Source organism: Clarias gariepinus, chromosome 1, assembly GCF_024256425.1.
Source record: "Clarias gariepinus isolate MV-2021 ecotype Netherlands chromosome 1, CGAR_prim_01v2, whole genome shotgun sequence".
Lineage (NCBI taxonomy): Eukaryota > Metazoa > Chordata > Actinopteri > Siluriformes > Clariidae > Clarias > Clarias gariepinus.
Genome location: NC_071100.1, coordinates 31837953 through 31860197, shown reverse-complemented (window position 1 = coordinate 31860197; position 22245 = coordinate 31837953). Strand labels below are relative to the sequence as shown.

The window sequence follows — 22245 nt, the reverse complement described above, 5'->3', positions numbered from 1 at the left end:
TTTTCACTGGAATGTCAGAAGTTTCTTCAACTTGGCCACAGATCAGGAATAACTCAGGAACATTATCAAGTATTGCCCCCCCCCCCAAAAAAAAAAAAAAATTCAACGGTAGTTTGATGTGAACTTGTACGAATCACTTGTACTGTATTGCTTCATGCAGTTACCCAATCAGCCAATCATGTGGCAGCACCACAATATAAATTTATACAAGCATTAGTTTGTACAACTGAGTAACAGGTGGTGATGACAGACGATAACACCACTGGGACGTTTAACTATATGCATCATTCATCATCACAGGGGTTTTAAAGACCATTAATTACACAAACTGTGGGTCGCAGCATGGGGGAAATAAAAGCCGGTGCGGTTTACGGTACTGGAAAGAGCGGAGAGCAGCTGCCTGCCAAAACACACATTTAAAACCAGTCGCAGGAGCACTTTTAGCAAGAAAACAAATCTAATAATGTTATGTCATCTTAAACAACACTTTGTATCTAGTAATTGCCTCTTAGTCGTTATGAATTGTCTCGTAACTTTCCATGTTTTATTTGCATCTAATGTGAGCTACAAAGCTAATCTAATATAAGGCTGAATCCCAAATCCCTCTCTAACCCCTGATCAAGGGCACTACATGGTGTGTGGAGCAAAATTACTTTCACTTCTGTTAATTATACTATCAGTCCCAGCTTTGCCAGCAAAATAACTGGTTAAATAAATAAATAAATAAATCATAATCTGTTAATAACTTGTGTCTGTGGAACTGTTGTATAAAATCAATATCAAGAGGTATCAGATTAAGAGCTTCAGTAAATGTTCACATCAAACACCAGAAATAGAAAAAATGTAATCCAGTACCATCAACCATGTTGGTACTAGATGGGGTTGTTCAAGGTTTTCAGAAACTGATGATTTTTTTCCCCCAAACCTCGCTCTCGAGATTTAATTTACACTGAATTGTAAAGAAGTAATTTCCAGTAAGTGACAGCTTTGGGGTGGAAACACCTTGTTGATCAGAGAGATTAGAGGAAAACAGCCAGGCTGGTTTTACATGTCAGAATATACAGCATGTCAAACCTTTAAAAAGCATCAAACCCTCATCGGATTCTACTTATGACCCCAAGGGTCTGAGGCTGCACAGACAGAGAGCAGGTTTTTCCAACAATCCATTTTAAGGGAATCTCATGCCATGTGTGCTGCTGTTACATGATTGGAGAAGTGCATAAACAAACTGAAAGACAGGAAGTGCTGTTAAAATGACTGGTGGGTGTATAGAATGAGAATGAGCATAAAAATACATAGTACAATGTGTAAAGGTTGTGAAGGGGGCTTAATTATGCGTCCTCACTGGATATGTAGCCTGGAATATTGTTTCCAACAGGATTACAGTCACAATTTGTTGGATTGTATCAAACATTTAAATGTTTGCTTTATTTATGATCCCTTTCTTAAGTTACGGAATACATTTTATATTTACTATGCCATTTGGCAGACGCTCATATCCAGAGCGATCTTTCATCTTATACATCTAAGCACTTGAAGGGTAAGGAACTTGTTTGAGGGCCCAACAGTGGCAGCTTGGTGGTGCTCAGGTTTAAACCAGTTTAAACCTTCTGATTAACAGTCCAACACTTTAACCACCAACCCAACCGTGCCACTGTCATTTCAGGGACACCCTTTTACCCTGTGGATAAAAGTTAAAAGAACCTGTATTGGTGCATTATAAGTAAGGTAGGTAGCTAAAATGTGATAGCTGTTAAGAAGGTGTAACATTCCTCCCGATTTAGAATTGCACTGATGAGTCACAAACAACTCACCTTCTATTACATTGAACATCTATTACAAAAAAAAACCCTGAAAAAAAAAAAAAACGCCAGTGGACCTTCATAACCTTTTTACAGAGCAGGATGTATGGAAGCAAAACAAAGACTTTTATTAGTCCATCTATTATTTACACCACTTATCCTGTGTAGGGTCATGGGGCACCTGGAGACTATCTAGGTCACAAGTTGAGTCACACTCGAGCAGACACACAATCATACACAATGGGCAATTTAGAAAAGACAGCCAGCCTACATTGCCTGTCTTCAGGACTGGCAGGAAGGAAACCGGGATGAAACCCACCAAGCAGAGGGAGAACATGCAAACTACATTCACAGGACTGAAGGTGGGATTTGAACCCTCAACCCTGGAAACGGATTTTACCACACGTATCCTTATTCCTCTGTTTTGCTTCCAGACAACACTTTTTACAATGAGTTACATTTCTGCAAACATTCCTAATGAAAGTCCTTAAAGCACAGGAATTGATCTGGCCTAAACCTCCAAATCATCATGTCAACACTTTCATACTAATACATGACAAAATAGTACGATTTATTCAGTGCTTTCCTAAATAAACAGGCTGAAAGATACATTTATGAGAAAATAATAGTCAAATATTTAATCAATCTTCAGTATGATGACAAAATGTAATTTAAATATTAAAACACAGAGTAACTAATAAAATGGCTCGTTTAAAAAAACAAAAAAACCTTCAAGTAGCTAAAAGGTGCATTTACACGTTAAAACATAAAACGGGATTGGCACAGAAGAGCGGATGAGACCACAGGGAAGACAATAAAACACTAGCTTCGGAATACAATGACTTCATGCACACATGCTGACTATTTTTACAAGAAATTTCACAATTTATAAAAAAAAATATTGTAAAATGTGACACAAGGTTACTTAGTTAAACAGTTAAAATTGCAAAAAGGAATGTGTGTGTTTATCTGTCTGTCTGTCTTTGCCAACTACAACTTGACCCACTCCCTACTTGTGCACGAGAGTGTATTCACTGAGTAAACATAGTATGTGCTCCTAAATACATGTTGTGCAAGTGTGTGTGTGTGTGTATGTGTATTCAGACGGCAGTATGAAGAGGTGTACCACCATGTGAGGAGGATGACGCATGCTCTGAGGATGAGGACAAGGAGCGTGAGGATGTGGCCTCTCGCTGGAGCTCTTCCACTTTCTTCTGCAGCTCGGAACGCAAAAATAATAACTCCTTCAAATTCTGATGCACAGGCATCTACATAAAAGAAAGAAAAAATAAAATATGCAAAATCATTATATAAGCTCACACTTACTCACTCGCTCATCTATACCGCTTTATCCTGTATACAGTGTGTCGGGGGGCCTGGAGCCTATCCCAGGAGATTTAGGGCACAAGGCGGGTACACCATGGATGGGGTGCCAGTGCATTAGAGGGCACTTGCACATACTCACTCTTTCATTCACACACTACGGGCAATTTAGGAACGCCAATCTGCATGTATTTGGACTGTCGGAGGAAATCCACCAAGCATGAGGAGAACACACAAACTCGACAGTACTATCCACTAAGCCACCATGCTGCCATTATAAACCCTTTATATTGATTCATAATAAAGATTAATAATCAAACCTGTGGTCTCATGCGTGGGTTCCAGCGCACATAGTAACCCACCCAGAGCTCCAGATGCCGGAGACTGGCCAGGGGGTAAAGCACCTGGTTTTTATAGTCCACAAAGAACGGGTTAGTAAAGTCCTCTGACTGACTGTTCACATAGGACCACAGGGATATCGTTTTACTCTGTACTTCCTAAAAACAAGAGAGAAGAGATCAAAGCAGACTTAATCACTATAAACTTACACAAGGTCATTTCAATCCAGGAAAATAAAAGGGTCTGGAAAGCCTCGGGCAGTAGTGAGAAAGTAAAGCGCACCTTTTCCATTCTCTCCTGCTCACTGTTGTAGAGGAAGGTACCGAACAGGCAGCTGTAGAGGTGGTCCAGGATCGTAATGAGAAAAAGCTCGTTGAACTCGAAGGCAGAAGGAAACTGAACAAAGAACACGAACACTTCATGGGTTTAATAATGTACGATGCTTACTTACTTAAAATAAGACAGCCGGACCAGATGAACATAATTATCTCTAACTACAATTATGTACTTTATTTATATATAATATCTGAAAGAAAACCTTTTCGTCATGAAGACTGTTAGGTGGTGGGAAACTTTCTGACACTGGAGACTCCTTCCATACATATTAAATGGATGCATTTCTGTACCTACAGTATATCTAGGTTTTATTATTTATTATATTATATTTGTAATTATTATATGATTTTTTTTCCCTTTGATAATTAACAGTGTTTACAAAATGTTTATAATAAGCTTAGATTACATATTGGTTATGCCATATTAGTCATTCGTGTGAATGAACTGTTACTATAGAAACAAGCAGATTACCATAAACTTGCAATTTTGAAAATGAATCAAGACCTTCTAAACAGTCAGACTGAGAGATTGGATTCAGCAGCAATTTTAATAACTGACCTGTCTCATCATCTGCCACACACAGTCGATGAACTGCACAAAGAGGGGCGAACGTTCGGAGTTGGCGTGATTCTCATCTCCATGGCCAACACGCTGTAAGATATAAAGATGAGGATAAAAATACATGCATTCACACTTAAGCTGCGAATCATACAGTATGCTGACTTTCTGACAATTGGGTATTGTTTTTTTTTTTTCGATTCGATTTGATTCACCACTACTGATGGCATTTTATTGTCTGATTTGTCTGAAGCAGGTCTATTTTCTTACAGGTTCTAAAGCACCAAAAGCAACAAAAATTAGTTTATAATAGCATTAAAATGCTGTGTGACTTGTTTTGTTTATTTCTTTAAATATCATGTCACATTTCAACCTTCTCCTCCACACTCCAGTCCAGTAGGTGGTGATATTGCACCAAACCCAAGGCACATAAATTTAAAAGAAGAAGTAATGATGATCTCGCAAAATAAAAGTATTTATGGAAGGTGCAAAAGCTGTGGCGTAGTTTTGAAAAAAAAAAACTGTCAATTTCATATTTGTGTTCATAATTTTCATAATTAGTGTGAATCGTTTCTAAATCGGAAACTGATCTAACGATTCAATCAATTGAATCAACAACAACAACTAAAAAGATTGACTAAATTGCATAATCGATGAAGTCTAATTGACACATTCGCTCACAACCACACCCTGGCTGCTCATACACACCGAGGCGAACTTGTGTCCGAAGCTGATCCACTCCTTCTCGATCAGCACCTGGAAGCCCCTGAGTGTGCGGTAGTGCGAGTCCAGCATCAGCATGGCCAGGGAGGTGAGCTGAGCCGTGCGGTCCCAGCCGTCACTGCAGTGCACCACCACCGAGCTCTTACTGCATTCCACCTTATCTGCTATACGCACTGCACCTGCTAATAACAGCTACACACACACACACACACACACACAAAGCAACACACACTGGTGAAAAAATCTATTTATACAGATTAAACATGTATTCCAAAACCACGTGTATATTATTGTGATTTTGTATGAATTTTTTAACTTAATTTTTAATATAAACATTATAACGAATGATCTGTATATTACACTTAAAACATCTTCTGTAGTTCACAAGAATGCAGTGAATACTTATTTCTTACCAGATGTGCCTACGATTTCGATCACATGGAATTTAATTGCATGCATTTTTTTTAAATATACAGCGCCATCTGTTGAAATTTGTAAAGAACTTAAATTTTTACGTGTTACAGTGAAGTGCGCGGAATTTAGGTGTAAGATCGCGTTTATTAAGTAGATTTTAATTGCACACCCATAAGCACGTATTAAAAAATGTACTGTGCCATCTAATAAATTTTGAGGTGAACTAATAATTTTTTATGATATAATGAATGTTTTTTTTTTCATTTACAATTCAAATTAACATATCTTCTCTTTCCGTAGGCTGACTGCGATGAAACAAAGCCTATGCGTTACCTCAAGCTCGGCCAAATACACCTGTGAAAACCTCCTTAAAATTCATTAGGCAGTTTTTTTGTGATGCACGCACAAACAGGCAGACAAAAATTACAAAAAACATCTCGATCTGTTCTTTTACTCATCTTACAGTACGTCCACCCAAATCTTTTACAAATATCTTCAATGTACAGACATGCCAGACTTTCTAGTTTTATTATATGAATGTATAGATATTGTAAGGGTCATATGTGGGCGTGGGCGTGTTTTTACCCTGATATACTCCAGCCAATGTGTGGCATCTATGCCAGAGTGCCAGTGAAGTTCGTCTATGGTAGGGTAGACCACCTCCTTCAGCTTGCGCAGAGACTCTCGCATCACATGGATGTTGGGAATCTCCAGGAAATTCAGCTCTGCGTTGGGATAAAAACTTTCACTCTCATAGCCACCGTCTTTAGCCTGGAGAGGAAAAGACAGGATGTGATGTTGAACATGTTACTTAATTATACATAAATCTCTATAAAATCTGTCTATCCATGTTCACAAATATTGACAAAAGAACGCTATATCTAATCTGATAGTCTCCCCATCTCTCTGTTTTTACCTTATTAGTGTCAGCGACACTGCTCTGCCTTGCGTCGAATATGGTCAGCTTGTGTGACTGCGCGTTGGCGTCCATGATGGTCTGCAGGTAGCGCTCATCCTCTTTGCAGCGGCGGTCTGAGGGGCCCACCAGAGGCTGACTGCAGCGCACGATCGTGGCCTGACTCTCAGGATGGATCCAAGAGAGTACCTGAAAGAAAGCAGACGACAAAATGCCTTTCATCAGAAATAAGAAAGTAACTTGTACAACAAGGTAGGACGAAGATAGAGGTGGAACTGATAGTAGGGAAAATATGTCTAATTTCTCTGTTATATTCATCATGTCTTTCTCAAACAAAACCAAGAAGCAACAATGCTCTATATTGTAGATAACATGAATTGGGCAGGATGGGCATTTAGCATTTGGTAAAGTTCAATTATGCCATTCATCTAAGTGGCAACATTAACACCACGTACAACAAAAGCCTGGATTATTAGTAATTTAGTCATTAAGGAACACACACATACACCAAAGAGACACATGTACACAAACCGGGATGCGATGCTTAGCCCTGAAAGATGCCACTCGTCTCAGCTCGTCGTCTTTGATGCTAGTTGGGATGACCAGGAGAGCAGGGTATGTGTCACACACTTCATAGTTACTGTTCATCTTACTGATAGTCCAGCTTTCATTGGGAAGACCCTGCACAAGACAAAATCTGTTTGTTTTTATGTTTGTTTTTTGCTTTATTACTAACAAATAAATAAGAAAACAATGAAAAAATGCTTCATCATGTACCTTTATCTTCGTATTTAATTAATTATTCATTGGCCAATCTCAGAGTCTGGTTGGACTTGAAGTTAATTATTCATTAAAATGCACATGCACTTTAGACACCACAGTACACCACATGAGGCCGTGCGGAGCCATGTTGAGAGGGGTCAGTGCTGACCCAGTGGCGCCGGAGAACATGGGTGGTTTTAATGTAAATGTTTTTAAAGTTATGGCTAATTTTTTTGTAAAATAAATGCAGGCTTTATAGAAACTTACACCAAACAGTGATATGATGGACTTGGTTAAAAGAAAAACTTTAAACTTCCAACCACTGGAAAAACCAAAGGAAAACCTCCTGAATTTGGAATTCCTACTTAAAAACTCAGAAAAGTTTTAGCATAGGATAGAAAGTCCACATGGCCACTGTTGTAATGAATTAAATACATCATAAACGTATTAGACAAAGTAATGTTATTTTTTTATTATATAGTTTTTTAATGATTACAATACAAAGTTGACTGATCATTTTCTCTTACCAGTACTAGTTCGACTGTGAAAAACCTTGGCATAATATTATACAGCAACTTGTCTGTTGAAAATTACACTTTCAATATTACAAAAACAGCCTTCTTCCATCTTAGAACATTTAATCTGATGCATCTGATGCAGAAAAGCTAGTTCAGATCCAGACCTCTGCACCTGTCTGACTTATCCTGGTGCCACCCTGAACTCCATAGTAACTTATAAATCTTCTGTTATATTGTACTTCCAGCTGACTAACACACAGTGTCTGCAAAACCATCCCTGATATCTGATCACCAAAATAAGGATGGGTTCGCTGTTGTGTCTGGTTCCTCCCTGGTTTCTGATTATTGCCATTTCATTACGCTTTTCCTTGCCACCATCACCGTCGCCCTCGGCTTATTAGAGACAATCTGAGCATTATGATTTATGCACATTTTTCTCACAAATTTTCTTTTAATTTTGTGAAGCTGCTTTGAGACAAAGACCATTGTTAAACATGGTATATACATAAAATTTAATTGAAAAAACTAGCAAAACTCTGAAAATGTTTAATGCCGTTGTCATGTCATAATGAAAATGCTGCATCTAAAAGTGACAGGGGGACAAATTATGTTCCTGCAGGGCTGACGCAGTTTTAAATTAAAATAATGTTTAAACTAATACCAGATCTTATGTGTGTTGAGATAAGTGTATTGAAAAGGAATTGGAAAAGATTTGTAAAGTACAGCAGGCATAGAGGATCGGGGGTCCAGATGAGCCTATACAGCTGCTTAATCTTGGGATATGTGCAGCCCAATAATATATATGTGTAAAAGAATTATTTACAGTAGGTAGAAATTAGGAAAGGGGTTGAAAATAAAAATATTAATAAATAAATCTCATTTTAACTGCATTGATTTAACAGTAGAAAGAGGTAAATGAAAAAAATTGGAGAAAGCTGGCATAGAACAGATCAGATAAAGCTTGACAGAAATTGATTGCATCGTAAGTACAGTATGAGTGATACAGAGACAGTAGTATCTGTATAACAAATACATGGTATGCGGCGTTCTAACCTGCCCAATTAGAGTTTTTAGACTTTTATAGTATATCTAAATGGTGGCACAAAAATCTGGATCCATGAGTATGTTTCCTTATGCTCCTCTTTTTATTTCAGACCACTAACAATAAAAGAATGATTACAGCCAGACCCAATGCCACTCTACATTTTTCATTTATATTTCATCTGTGGCCAGTAGTCCATCAAAATAGGCCCAGAACAATCGCTGCACTAAAGAAGAAAATCATCTCTGCATGTATCGACAGTTCTGATACATTAAGAAATCTTTGATGTTCTTGTATTCTGTGTTTACAAAAGACATGTGAGGTAGGAGTCTCTCAATTTAAGCATCTGCTGTAATTTATATAACTAAATACATTATCGTCAGGGGATCCAGATTCTGGGGCAACCTGCAGATGTAACAAAAAATTAAACCAAAATGTACATACAGGGTTATAACATGTCTCACCATTCTCTTGTACTCTGACACTGGATCATAAACCTTCCATCCATCCACTGGATACTTTTCCTTGTATTGCAAAGCAAACAGAGGCTGAAAAAAAGATGTGCAATTTATTCTTTAGAACTCCAAACTTCATTTAATACAAGAACCAAAAATGGTCAATATATTAAGTGAGCGTTGATACTTTGACACACCAGATCATTGGACAGAGGAAAGGCGCACTTGGTAAGTGTCTCCACAATTTCTACGTTACTCTGTTCCTCCTTCTTATAGGCAAACCGAGGACTTCTTATGTCCTGACAAAGAAAAACAAAAAAAAGTTTGAGTTAAACAGAAAAAGTAAAAGAGAGACATAAATACACGTGTGTAAAATTTAAAAAGTACACCAGTTTTTTGACTTACCGTGGGGTAACAACCTGAGAAATCCAACATAAATTGCATCTACAGATGCATTTACCACTAGAAGCGTCGCGCCAGTGTCACCTACTTTTAACGCGATTTAAGAGTCATATGACCGCCTATTGTTTTGAATGGGAAGCTGTCCTGACACACAATGATTACTAGATGGCGCTTTCACCCAAAGCAAATAGTTTAGCTACAAGATCAACTTGCACTTGGACAATGTGCCATTCCTTCTCGCATTGATAATCAGCAATATATATATATATATATATATATATATATATTTATATTCAACTGAGAAAATCTACTGCAGAGGCTCTAAGGGGACAAAGGAAAAGAAAAAAAAAATGGCAGAAGAAAAAAAAAACAAGTCACATTTTTTTACAAAATTTTTGGCATGACTTTTTTTCTGCCGTTTTTTTCTCCTCCTTTGTCCATCTAGGGGCTTCGTACTATAACAAAATCAAAAGCTTTACTTAATTTTATAACGTTTTAAGAAAATTCATTAGTTCGTTCATTCTATACAAAGCTTCTGAATTTCTCAGATGTTTTTTTAGTGTGACACTGCAACGATTTAGTTCTGAACTCGCTTCCAGCTAAATTATTGCTAAAACAATGTAATGACCCCTCCTGAGAATATAAAGCTTTATTATTGCATTTAAATAAATCAGATCTACCACAGCAGATAATAAACTATGCTATGTCAAAACCGAAGCAAACAACACGATTATGCCTCGCTAGGCAACGGACCACGCGGCTCCATCTAAAGAGCCGCGTGGTCTGTTGCTCCTGCTCCATTTAAAGCACTGTCACACTAAAAAAAACATCAGAGAAGTTCAGAAGCTTCGAATAAAATAAATAAACTAATGAATTTTCTCAAAACGTTATAAAATTACGTAGAGCTAAATCCCTAAATCTCCTTATGAAATATTGCTGATTATCAACGAGGGAATGAATGACGAATTGTCGATATTTCATGAAAGCATTTATAGAGAGAAATGAGAATCGCAGGTTGAAAAAGGCAGGAAACACCATTGACCGGCGCGCAGCTGTTAGCAATTTCACGTAAATAAGAGAAAAATAGCTTTATACTGGATTTTACTGGTGCGATTTTGAAAATGTAAGCATGCAGGGTGATTAAGCTCACAGATCTGGGAAAAGTAATGAAAGGAGGGTCCTGGAATTTGATCGAGTGTGAAATATTTATTTTTTTCCCCATTGCTGTCAAATGACTGGTACTCTGCGCGTCTAGTGTTAATATATCCAACCAGTCCAACAATCAAGTAGAGCATTAGGAAATTATGCAAATGCAAATTATTCTTGTGTGCAGAGAAAAACAGAAAAGGTCGCAAGTTTAAATCTTTAGCTAAGCACTTAAGGGTTACTGTTGTCTTTCAGTAGTACTGTAAGTCATTGTGAATAGAGCCATTGTTCTTCCTCAATCCAGTTCATCAATATTTAATGAGATTAACATCACCTTACTTAAACTCCACTTGCATACAGCAACGCATGTTTGACCTTATAGTGTAGTCTTATACCTTGCAGACAATTTCCAGTCCCTGTGTGTTCTCCCCATGACTCTGAACACTGATGGTCTCCAGCCGACTTATCACACCCAAATTCACATTCAGCACGAAGGGATGATCCTTAAAAAAAAAAAAAAAATTATAAAAACGGTATTTTATCATAAGCTGATTTCATCTGGAGCCATAAATCATTTTTCTGATTAGCTTTAATAGAACAATTTCTGCTGCATTAAGGCCATCGCTTACCCTTTCAAGACTAATGAAGTAAAGCTTGTAGTCGGTGATCGTGAGCGTGCCAGTCACGGCTCCGGTAAACGGGCAGATATACATCACATCTTTAGCTACGGCAGAAGAATGGGTAGAGATTCTTGAGTGTTAAAGAAAACGCAGCTCATGGGAAATGTCATGCGAGAAGTGTAAAGAAGTTCAGAAAAAAAAAACTCACCAGTTATTTTAACGCTCTCCCCAGGGACAAGTTGAATTTCTTCTGTGGGAACTGGCCTCTGCATGTCTTTAAATGCTTGCTGCACAGAAATATATAAAGCCCATTAGAGCTAAGTTTAAAGTAATGACTCACTATTGCCACAAAAATACCTGAGGATATCTGCAAATAAGCAATTACTTAAAAACTTAATTTTTTTTTTAATAACACTGTCATTTAATGCCTTAGGGAATTTAAAATCTATGATTTCTTCCAAATATTGGTCTTGTATCTATAAAATCTGTAATACTATTGATAAACAATTTTTTTGTACAAGGTGCATTTCAGTCAAAACGGACTTTTGATTGTGAATAATAAAAATAAATAAAAAACAGTTGTTTTGGGTAAAAACTACATGTATTTCTTTATATAACTTCCTGCCACACTAATGCACTTAAACCTGCGTTTCACTAGTGCTGGAATACAATCAAGGTAAAAAGATTTCTTAATTGTGCTGAAACTGTGATCAGAACGCCTGCTTTACGTCAAAAAAGCTGGCCTCCAAGGAACTCCTTTAATGGCCCAAACATGTGGAAATGGTTTGGCTCTGGTAATATCTCCCAGGCGATTTCCTGTAATGTGCAAGTGGTATTCTTGAATGTTTGTGTGTAGGGTTCCCAAAGACAGATGCATCTCTTCTCCTAGTTGGTAACGATTTATCTGTGAATATTCTCAGATCAGGTTTTCCATTCTCTGAACATTCAGATATTCCAATCTTGGATCGACTGCAGTGTGCTCTGAGCCACCTCGGGAGAGATCATTTAGAGTTTGGCGTTCTTTAAAATGTTTGCACCATTCAAATGTTTTACTTTGCTTGTATTGTGCTTGAAGTCTTCTTTAAGTTGCTATTGGTGTCTGCTTTTAAACACAGGAAACTTCCCGGGTTTGACTTAACTTGTCCGTGCATATAAATTTTTCGGCAGCTCTAATCTAGGCATGGGTTAGTGTTAGTGTAGTGTTTGTGTTAAAGTAAATTAACCAGTTAAGTAGTTAAACCATCCTGCAGTGCATTGTGGGAATTCGAAAACAATTTTAGACAAGGTTACAAAATAGTAAAATTGTGCACTATATCGTGCAGTTTCAAACAACATAAGATTAACATTTTCTTTGATTTGTTGCAATATGGCTACAATTATATGTTGCCAGTTAAAAGATTATTTAGTGCTAGTGACACGTTAGGATTTAGGAGACCAAATTCCAATTTTAGCAGTCTAACTTGGGTATATTAAAACAATATGACAACTATGTCAGTGTCCAAGTTTATTTTAAGATCCTGTATAGTATGTGCTATAACAGTAATACTGAATCCATTTTAATTCCTGTAAGTGCTTTGCTGTATCATAGTGAAAGTGAGGCGTAGCAAGCAAAAGTGAGCCGTTATTACAGTATGAAACAACAGTAATAATGTCAGAGTGCAGCAAAAACAGAAGAGTAAATATCGAGGAAGAGGTGAGAGATGCTGTTGTGCGACGGGAAAGCAGAGAAAGGCAAGATTATTAAAGGTTAAAGAAAGACTTGCCAGAGCATGAGGAGGCAGCTCAGTGTCACTGTCACCCTCGCAGTCATGTTCCTCTCTAGAGTCCTGAGACTGAACAGACTGCCAGGCAGGAAACAGACAGAAGTGGAAGAAGAGCAAGAAAAAAGAGCAGAGAATTGACAAAGGTTAACACTGTAAGCAAGGGTATACGTATGAGAGAAGGTGAGAGAGGAAGAATGCAGCAGTGTAAACAGACACATTTAGGCCTCAACTTCAAACCTCCATACAGAGACAGGAAGTGTGATAGGAGGAAGCAGAAAGCACACACACCACACACAAGAGTTCATGTCATAGGAGTTCTACGAAGCCTGTCCACTAATTCACCACCAACATTAAAGCATTTATTTAAAAAAAAAAAAAAAAGTGAAACTCATTCTAGAGTCATTACAAGTCAAGTCAAGTTTTTCCAAGTCTTTTTTGTTTCAATTGAAACTTTTATGACTGGGGTACTCTGGGACTTGGATTTCTAAATTAAATAAAAATTTGGAGGAGTTTGGACTACTGAGCAATAGTCCAGTTTTTTTTATCCTTAACCAAGATAAGATGTTTCTGACATGGTCTCTGGGTTAGGTGTGGCTTGATACTAGAAATGCAACAGTTGTAGCCCTTATTTCCTGAAGATGTCGGTGCATGATGGCTCTTGATGCACTGACTCCAACCTCATTACACCTCCTTGTAAAGCTCCCTTAAGTTCTTGAATCAGCTTTACTTGATAATCTTTTTAGGGCTACAATCATTCCTGTTGCTAATTCTAATATTATGAGATGCTGGAATTTTTATATTCATGAACTGTAAGCCATAATCATCGAAATTAAAACTTTTACACGATATTAAGACTTTTATATGATATACATTTTTTCTAGATGAATTGTATACATCATATATGCAAGAAGAAGTTTACCGAAGAGAAACATCCTTTATCTGCTATTTAAAGATTTAGCACAGACACTATAATTACATTCACTATGAAGTCTAATAGCATATAACAAAGCAAGAGTGTAGAGATTATGTCCCTGTTGTACATGCATATTTGTGCATTATTGTGATCTATCAATTCATATGCCCAAGTTATTATGTTTAAAATTAACTATAAGCTCATTTTAAATATTCTAAGAAATGTTAATCAGTCAGGTTCTATCAGTTGTTTTTTGTCCACCGTGATCTAGGACCCGACATAGAGGCATGCATAAATAAAAGGCATTAGAAAATAAAAAGTACAGAGATTAAAGTATGCTTTGATATGCATACTTATCTAACCAGACAGCTGAGTCCTATTCAAAAGACATTAATACTTTAAACAGCAAGCTGAAGGCTACTGGGGGAACAATACTAACAGCCAGAGCGGAGAAGAGAATTCTATTTAAACAATAAGTAGCTAATGTTACTGTTTATAATACTGTTTAGTATTTGTATATATTTGCATAAATCACAGCCTAATATTTTTTTTTTTCGAACAAAAGATGATAAATATATGAGATGTAAAGATTTTAATATTTTAAAGATTTAAAAATATTTCAATAATTTAACTCTAATCTAAAATTAGATTTCTTTCGGACAGTGTAAACTAAATAAATGAAGCTGCCTATAAATTAATACATGTAAAGTTATTGCAAATATTCCTTAGAATTGAGGTGAATGTCACTGTGCTAGAGGTTGGTATGTCTTAGCAATCATTTATCATCACAAGTCTGCTAGCCAAGCACAAAAAGGCAAAGGTTGCATGCTTCCCACAATGCTGCACATTTTTCACAGCTTGGTAAGAAGAAGAAGAGGAGAAAAATTAAAGAAGAATATGTCCAGTCCTTTGCTAACAACTGTGCCCCTCTTAATCAGCATTTCTGACTGTAACTCTATTAAGATTTGAAGAAAGAGGCAAGTCTTTCCTTTTTTCCACTTGGATTTCATGTAGATTCTACTTTCTAAAAGAATAAGTAATTTTCTTTGATTTTACATGTCAACAACACTACAATGAATTTAATACTTTCCCTATACAGTAAATCAACTAAAACACACTCACAAAATAAAACCAAACCTAACACAGCACCCTACACATTCAGCTCTACTTGCAGATTTAACACACCCCAGACTGGACAAATGGTGCCATAAGCTTTCACTCTTCAGATTCCATTATCACTTGCAGATCTATTACTAAATGCCAGTACAGGAGGGGTGAGTGTAAGGGCCGGAGGCAGTATGGCTAAAGTCATGCAGGGAAGTAAGAGTGTTAACCAGCACTACATGGCCAAAGGTTTGCAAACATCTGACCAATACTTTCATACGTGTTTGTGAAAACTTCTGATTTATTCCCAATTTGCCATCATAATAAACTCCACTCATCTGTGAAGGCTTTCCAGTGGATTTCGTAGAGTGGCTGTGGGCATTTGTGCTCTTACAGCCTCAGAAGCATTAATAATGTTGGCCACTGATGGTGGGTGAGAAAACCTGAGGGTCGCTGCTCCAGTCCATCCCAAAGATATTTAATGGGGCGGAAGTAAGGGCGCTCGAGTTCTTTCATTCTATTGTTGTCAAAACATGTCTTTATGGGGTTTTGTTGATTATTTTGTGTTTTAAGCATTGTGGTAAAAAAAAAGACTCACGTACAGATGTGGCCATTAAGAATGCGCATTTTTTTCAGCGAGATGCCGCAATTTGGCGTGCGGCATGTATAAGGTGAATGTCAGGCGTCTGCAAACCTTTGGCTAGAAAGTGTATGAAATGTGTTGGTCTTTAAGAATCTATAGATTCAGCTTGAATTGGAAGTTAAACTGGAGTTATTAAACACAGTCAGCTCTCAGAGACAGTCTTACCCTCAAATTAGGCCTCCTGGATACCTGTGAATCACAGTGAAACATGAGGGCACACAAAACACAGATGAACATGCAGTTATTGGTAGTGACAAAGATGGAATCAGCTTCTTCTTCAGCACATTGTTGCAGAGATGTGAAGTTCAAACTGTGCATTAGAAATGATTATTTCAATAACATTGTATAGTTTAATTGTGTATCATGGCTGTACAGCATGAAGTCCAAATGTCCAAAATCAGTGTCATGTTTGAAATCTGACAAATAAGTTTCTGTGTTAAAAAATAAGACAAAAGGCACAGATGTAGTAGATGCATACAAAATGCTAATATTCGCAATAATTTGGAACTAGCTAGACGGATGCAGTCAGGATTGTGGATCAGTGACAAAGTTGTTTACTTACTCAAGAATTAAATCTGCTCATTATTTTTAGGTCAAATATCCATTCTAATGCCTGTATACCTGTTATGCTTCTTACCATCATTTCATGGTAAACAGATTAAGATTGTCACATGTATCTTACAGCAAGGTGTAATACATTTTTTTCACATTTCCTGGTTAGGATCAGCCAGCTTGGATCAGAGCGCACAGTTCAGCTAGGATACAGCTCCCCTGGAGCAGTTTGGGTTAAAGGCCTTGTTTAAGGGCTTAACAGTGGAGACTTGGCAGTGCTGGTGCTTGAACCCCCAACCTTCTGATCGGAAACCCAGTAACTTACAGCCTTAATCGTTTGAGCCACACTGCACTAGTGAAATCAACCAAAGCATATATATTCAACTCATATTCCTTTAATCGTTTTAGAATAAACTTGCTCAACTGATTTCTTTACTCAGTACTAAATATTTGTTTGTGCCCCTGAATATTTGAACACTCTGCCAGATATTGTTTGCATGAATACAATAAACTGCTTGACAAGCAGAATAAAGTGTTCATACAGCAACATGTTTACATATAAATAATAGCCTTTCAGACTGTCATTGTATGTCATGTTCTAGTTGAAAACTTTCTATTATAAAACTGAAAAAGTACTGTACACTAGTAGGTTTTTAAATGATGTTAGAACTTTGTGCATATTTATGTACCTATTTATACCACTGCTTTAAAGACTATGGGAGGATTAAATCTCACGCTCAGATGATGTCATGTCTACCCTGAGAATCCTCTCAGCCTTCAAAATCTAATAAAGGCTTTATCGTAATACAGATATAATGCTGAATGACTACAGGATTTCTCCTGCGTAATCTACTTTATCTTTCTGTGGAGATTTTTGGTACAGACATGTTGCATCCTATAATAATGTTTTAGCCGCATGATAAATTACTTTTCAATATTTAGCGCTACAACACTTTAACAGCAGTGCTGCCTAAAATCATACAGAGCTCACTGTAAGGAACCCATTTGTTTTCATGTCTGTGAAGATTCTCAGTCATCCAGGTGAGGTTATCTGGAAGTTGAATCATGGCAACTGGACTTCTTTCTTATCAGATACGTTTCACTATTCATTCAAGTAGCTTCTTCATTTATCTTCATACAAATTATATTATTCATATAAACAATGTCTGTTAGAATGTTTTAGTTTATATGCAGTGTGTACAATTTCTATTGTAGCTCCAGCACATAAAACATGTGAATACAGATCACCTGAAAATAGATTAGAGTGAAAATTGGGCAAACTTTTGCCAAGCTATCGTTTTGAAGAAGCAAAGTGCCTGCACTCACATATACACACACACACACACACACACACACATATCTATATCTATATCTATATATCTATATATATATATATATATAGATATATGAAGTTTAAAAGCATAGACATACTGTACAAAAACAAGCAAAGTCAAAACAAACAAATCAAATCTGAGCAACAGCACATTGTAGAATCACACAATTATTTACTAAGTGCTCTATTAGTAGTTTACAAAAGAAAGCACAGACACAGCAGCACACATATCAGCACTCATGTCTTACCCTATGCTCTAGATTCCACCCAATCTGTTGGTCAAAACAAGGCATGCACAATGACACATTTGTTTATATTCTAATAAATATTGTTAAAATGATTTAACGACTTTTTGCTCACTTTAAAAAAACAGACCGGTCAGTAAGCAATTAAATAAGATTACATTTTTGTCTATCCACAATAATACGAATTCACAGTGATTAAAAAAAAAGATGTAGGTATACAATATGTTTTTGTGAAGATCTGGAATCATGTTACACATTTTAGGTTTGATAAATAACAAATAGAATAGAATAGACAAATAATAAATCGAAAACGATTTGAAATAGAAAAATCTACACTATGATGGATCTCCTCACCTTGCCTTCACGGCTTACAACCTCAGGAATTGTGGAGCCTGAGATCTGGCTGGAGATTGTGGCAGCAATCAGCTGTTTACACCATTCAACATGAGAGCCTGTGGGGCTGAGAAACACAACAAGGGTAAATTCACCTGATCACTAAGACCACCCTACTGAAAAATCTTAAAAGATAATGCAACGTAAATGGTGAAATGCAACTAGCTGCAATTATATAACAATTATATTACATGGACACATACTCTTACCAAGCAGTTGATTAAGAACACTACAATAATACTGATTAGTGACTCCCTTTTCTCCACATGATGTTGAAAACAAAGAGATTTTGCTCCATGTTGACAATTCCTGCAGATTTTTCAGGTGTATAATCTCCAGTTTCACCACATTGCAAAAGTGTTCAAACAGATTCGGATCTAGTGACTGCAAAGGTTACCAAAAAAAAACACTGAACTCATTGTGATGTTCTTAACACCATTTTAAGATGACTTGTTGGAAGTAGCCATTAAAAAAATGGACAAATGATGGCCTTGAAGAAATACTTATGATCCAGAAACAATTAAAACAATTAAACAATGGAATGATTGGTATTAGCAGACCCAAAGTGTGCCAAGAAAACATACCACACATTTTCACACCACCTCCACAAAAATGGGTTTTAAGCTGCTTGTGCCAAATTGTGACCCTAACATTTCTGTGTGTCTGGTGAAACTGAGATTTATCAGACCTGGCTAAATTTATCCAAATTTTAACCACCCAGTTTCAGTGAGCCTGTACCCACTAGGCTAACAGAAGGGGAACCCGATGTGGTGATGGATTGACATGTTTGATTGACGTAATGTGCATCCAGAGACACTTTTATGCTTACCACATTTGTATAGAGTGGTTTTCCAAGTTTCTGTAGCCTGTCAGCTTAAACCACTCTGACTGTTCTTACAGTACCTTACTTCCCATCAACATGGCATTTCCATCTGCACAACTGCTGCTCACTGGATGTTTTTTTAAATTTATTTCCCCATTTAGGGTAAACTATAGAGACAGTTGTGCATGAAAATCCCAGGAGATCAGCAGTCAGGGAAATACACAAACCAGCCCATCTGGCACCAGCAATCATGCTGTCATTAAGCAAATAATGATTCTAAACACAAGGGCACAAATATAATAACAATCTTGGAAAATATCATAAATTTAAAACATTCATTTATTGGAAGGCAATATATGCAAGATACAGTCATGTTCAAGACTTTGTACCTTCTCTTTTAATTCTATTTTGTTTGTGTCAAAACATAAAAAAAATCATCTGATCAAAGCGGGTTTCAGTATCAGGCAAATACACCCTCAAACGAACAACATGTAATTTTTTTTACCATGCCATTATTATATTTTAATTTTTTTAATTAAGCCAAAAAACGTGTTTCCAATACCGCCTTACCCTCCTAAGTCCTGTGAAAGCAGTAAAATGAGCAGTTGTCACACTACAATCACTAACCAAAATTCTAAGGACACAAACAATGTTCAGGGAAATAACACTTAGTAAACGAAGTAAGAAAGAATAAAAGAATGTTCTAAACATGAACAAAATACTGTTCTTGAGGAGCAAGTCAAGGCAGCACTAAGTTATCTGAGATTAGTGATGCATTTAGGTGGAGCTGTATAGAATTCTTAATTCAGATTGGCTTGAAACATACATAAACAAATATACTTTTGAACAACAAAAACAAATAATTAAAAACATTAACAATTACAACAACAAAAATATAAAAACAAGAACAATCTGATATGTATTGGTTCCATTTCATGGTAAAACCAGTAAGTTAGACAAATACATTTTAAAATGTATAGAGTAAATCTATTTGAACCTAGAAAGTCAAAACATCACCACCACCAGCAAGCTCGTATTGATAACTGGTTCAAATTTGAAAATATAAAAGTAAAGTTACTTGAACATACAAAAAGAAAATATCACTCCATTACAACAACAGCAACCACAAGCTGGCATTGACTTCATTTCCTCTTATTTCTTGCTAAAACCAGTCACCAAATAAAATGTCTAAATTGTTAGATTCTGACTGCTTTGTAACAATAACTATTGCTAAAAGTGCTCTATAAATAAATTTTAATTGAAAGTTAAAGCATTTTTTTTATTCACACACACACAATCACCCGAACAACAACAAATTAACTACATGTGTATGTTTCTTGCACATTCAAAAACAAAATATCACCCCATTACAACAACAAAAAGCTGGTATTGACTCGATTTTGTCCTATTTCTATGTAAAACCAGAAAGTTACCAAATAGAATTTCAAATTTATTAGAGGAAAACCTTCTTGAACTGCCAAACACAAACAATTACTTTACAACAATGTATATTTCTGATATCTGTGTGAAATGGTCAGTGACCACACACGCTAAAACTTTGAGAAGGCTAAAAAAAAATGCACTTAAACATACAATATCACCCTATTACAATGACAATAACAACAAACTGGTCTCAACTTTAATTTGTCCTAACTCTATGCAAGCCACTAAGTTACCAAATTGAATTTTAAAATGGTTAGATCAAACCTTGAATCCAAAACCACACCCAATCACCTTAACAACAAAAACAAATCAACTGTGTGTGTATATTTCTGACCTCTGAGTGAAACAGTCAGTGACCACACACTCAAAAATTTAAAAATGGCTATAAAAAAGTACAAAGACAAAGAAATTATCATCTTTATCAAATTATCGAAAATATTGACTTAATTTGGGTGAAATGTGTCAGTGACCAAATTGACTGAAATTTCAAAATAGGAAAGTAAAGCTACTTAAACCTACAAAGACAAAATATCACCCCATTCACAAAACAACTACAACAACAAAAAGCTTTTTGTCCCATTTTTGTTTGAAACCATTAAAGTATTAAAGTTTCCAAGTAAAATTTCCAAACGGTTTGAGAAAACCTTAACAACAACAACAACAACAATATTTAACAACTACACACGCGAAAATATACAAATAAATGGCACTGACTTTATTTTATTCGTGTGTGTGTGTGTGTGTGTGTGTGTGTGTGTATAAAACTATTAAGATACCTAAAAAAAAAAATCAACCTGTCTACAGCAAAGCTACAACCCAAACAACCACCAGGTTACTCCACACACACACACACACACCAGTACCAGGGCTGAGACCCCGGCTGGCCGGCTAGCTAGCTAGCACACGGGTGTGGTGTTGTTGGTAATGATGTAGTATATAGTGTTCATCATGTTTAACTGAAGCTCTGGGTGAGAATGAAACTGAAGCACGGCTCTGTCCTCCTGTATCACTGGGAAAGCATTAGTGGAGGAAAAAAGGCCTACGCGAGGTGATGATTAGCAGTAATAACGCAATATAACTCGGTAATAATAACCCGCACCGCAGTCACATCTAATAAACCCGGATGATGTGCTGAAGTGTGGACTGAAACCAGAGCAGAAACAGAGACAGATGGATGGATGGATGGAAGGGAGGAAGGAAGGAAGAGCCATTTCCGGTGCTGTTTTCACTAGGTTGTGACGACAATGCATGTAAACGAGCTATAAACCAGATATCATGTTGTTATGATGTGTGTGTGTGTGTGTGTGTGTATGAACAGGAAGCCATGTTCACCTGTCCGCCGAGTCGGTGCTGTCCTGCCGAGCGGCGATGTTCACTCCCAGACTCCGCGGTTTTCTCGGCGGTATCGCGGGATTCTCGGAGCCTGAACACGCCTGTTTCTCCATGTTTTCCGCTTCCTGTATCCTGAACGCTGCTCACTATCGCTTTATCTCGCTGTGCAGAAAGCGAGGCCGCTGTGTAACACTGTCTCTCTCTGTGTGTGTGTGTGTGTGTGTGTGTTCTTCTTCCCCTCCCTTATGAAGGAAACGCCGTCATCGCTTCCTGGAGTGTTTTTACTATCATACTGCTGACTTAAGGCGAGGAAATCATCTCTCTCTCTCACACACACACACACAC

General features: G+C 36.9%; 1 protein-coding gene across 2 annotated transcripts; it reads right to left on the bottom strand.

Moving 5' to 3' along the window:
- Positions 1-37: 37 nt before the first annotated feature.
- Positions 38-22119, bottom strand: mtmr1a (myotubularin related protein 1a). Of its 2 annotated transcripts, XM_053499564.1 has the most exons (17): positions 21901-22119; positions 18264-18369; positions 17913-17936; positions 15945-15968; positions 11565-11643; positions 11366-11460; positions 11132-11239; positions 9386-9487; positions 9198-9281; positions 6943-7092; positions 6412-6600; positions 6081-6266; positions 5067-5273; positions 4359-4451; positions 3747-3860; positions 3446-3622; positions 38-3070 (listed from the first exon to the last, which is right to left on the bottom strand). In XM_053499564.1, the coding sequence occupies exons 1-17, from the start codon at positions 22011-22013 to the stop codon at positions 2903-2905; spliced, it is 2019 nt and encodes a 672-aa protein (XP_053355539.1). In that variant the 5' UTR covers positions 22014-22119; the 3' UTR covers positions 38-2902. The 2 variants fall into 2 exon arrangements, with proteins under 2 accessions (XP_053355539.1, XP_053355620.1); XM_053499645.1 differs by lacking the exon at positions 17913-17936.
- Between the last annotated feature and the right edge of the window lie 126 nt (positions 22120-22245).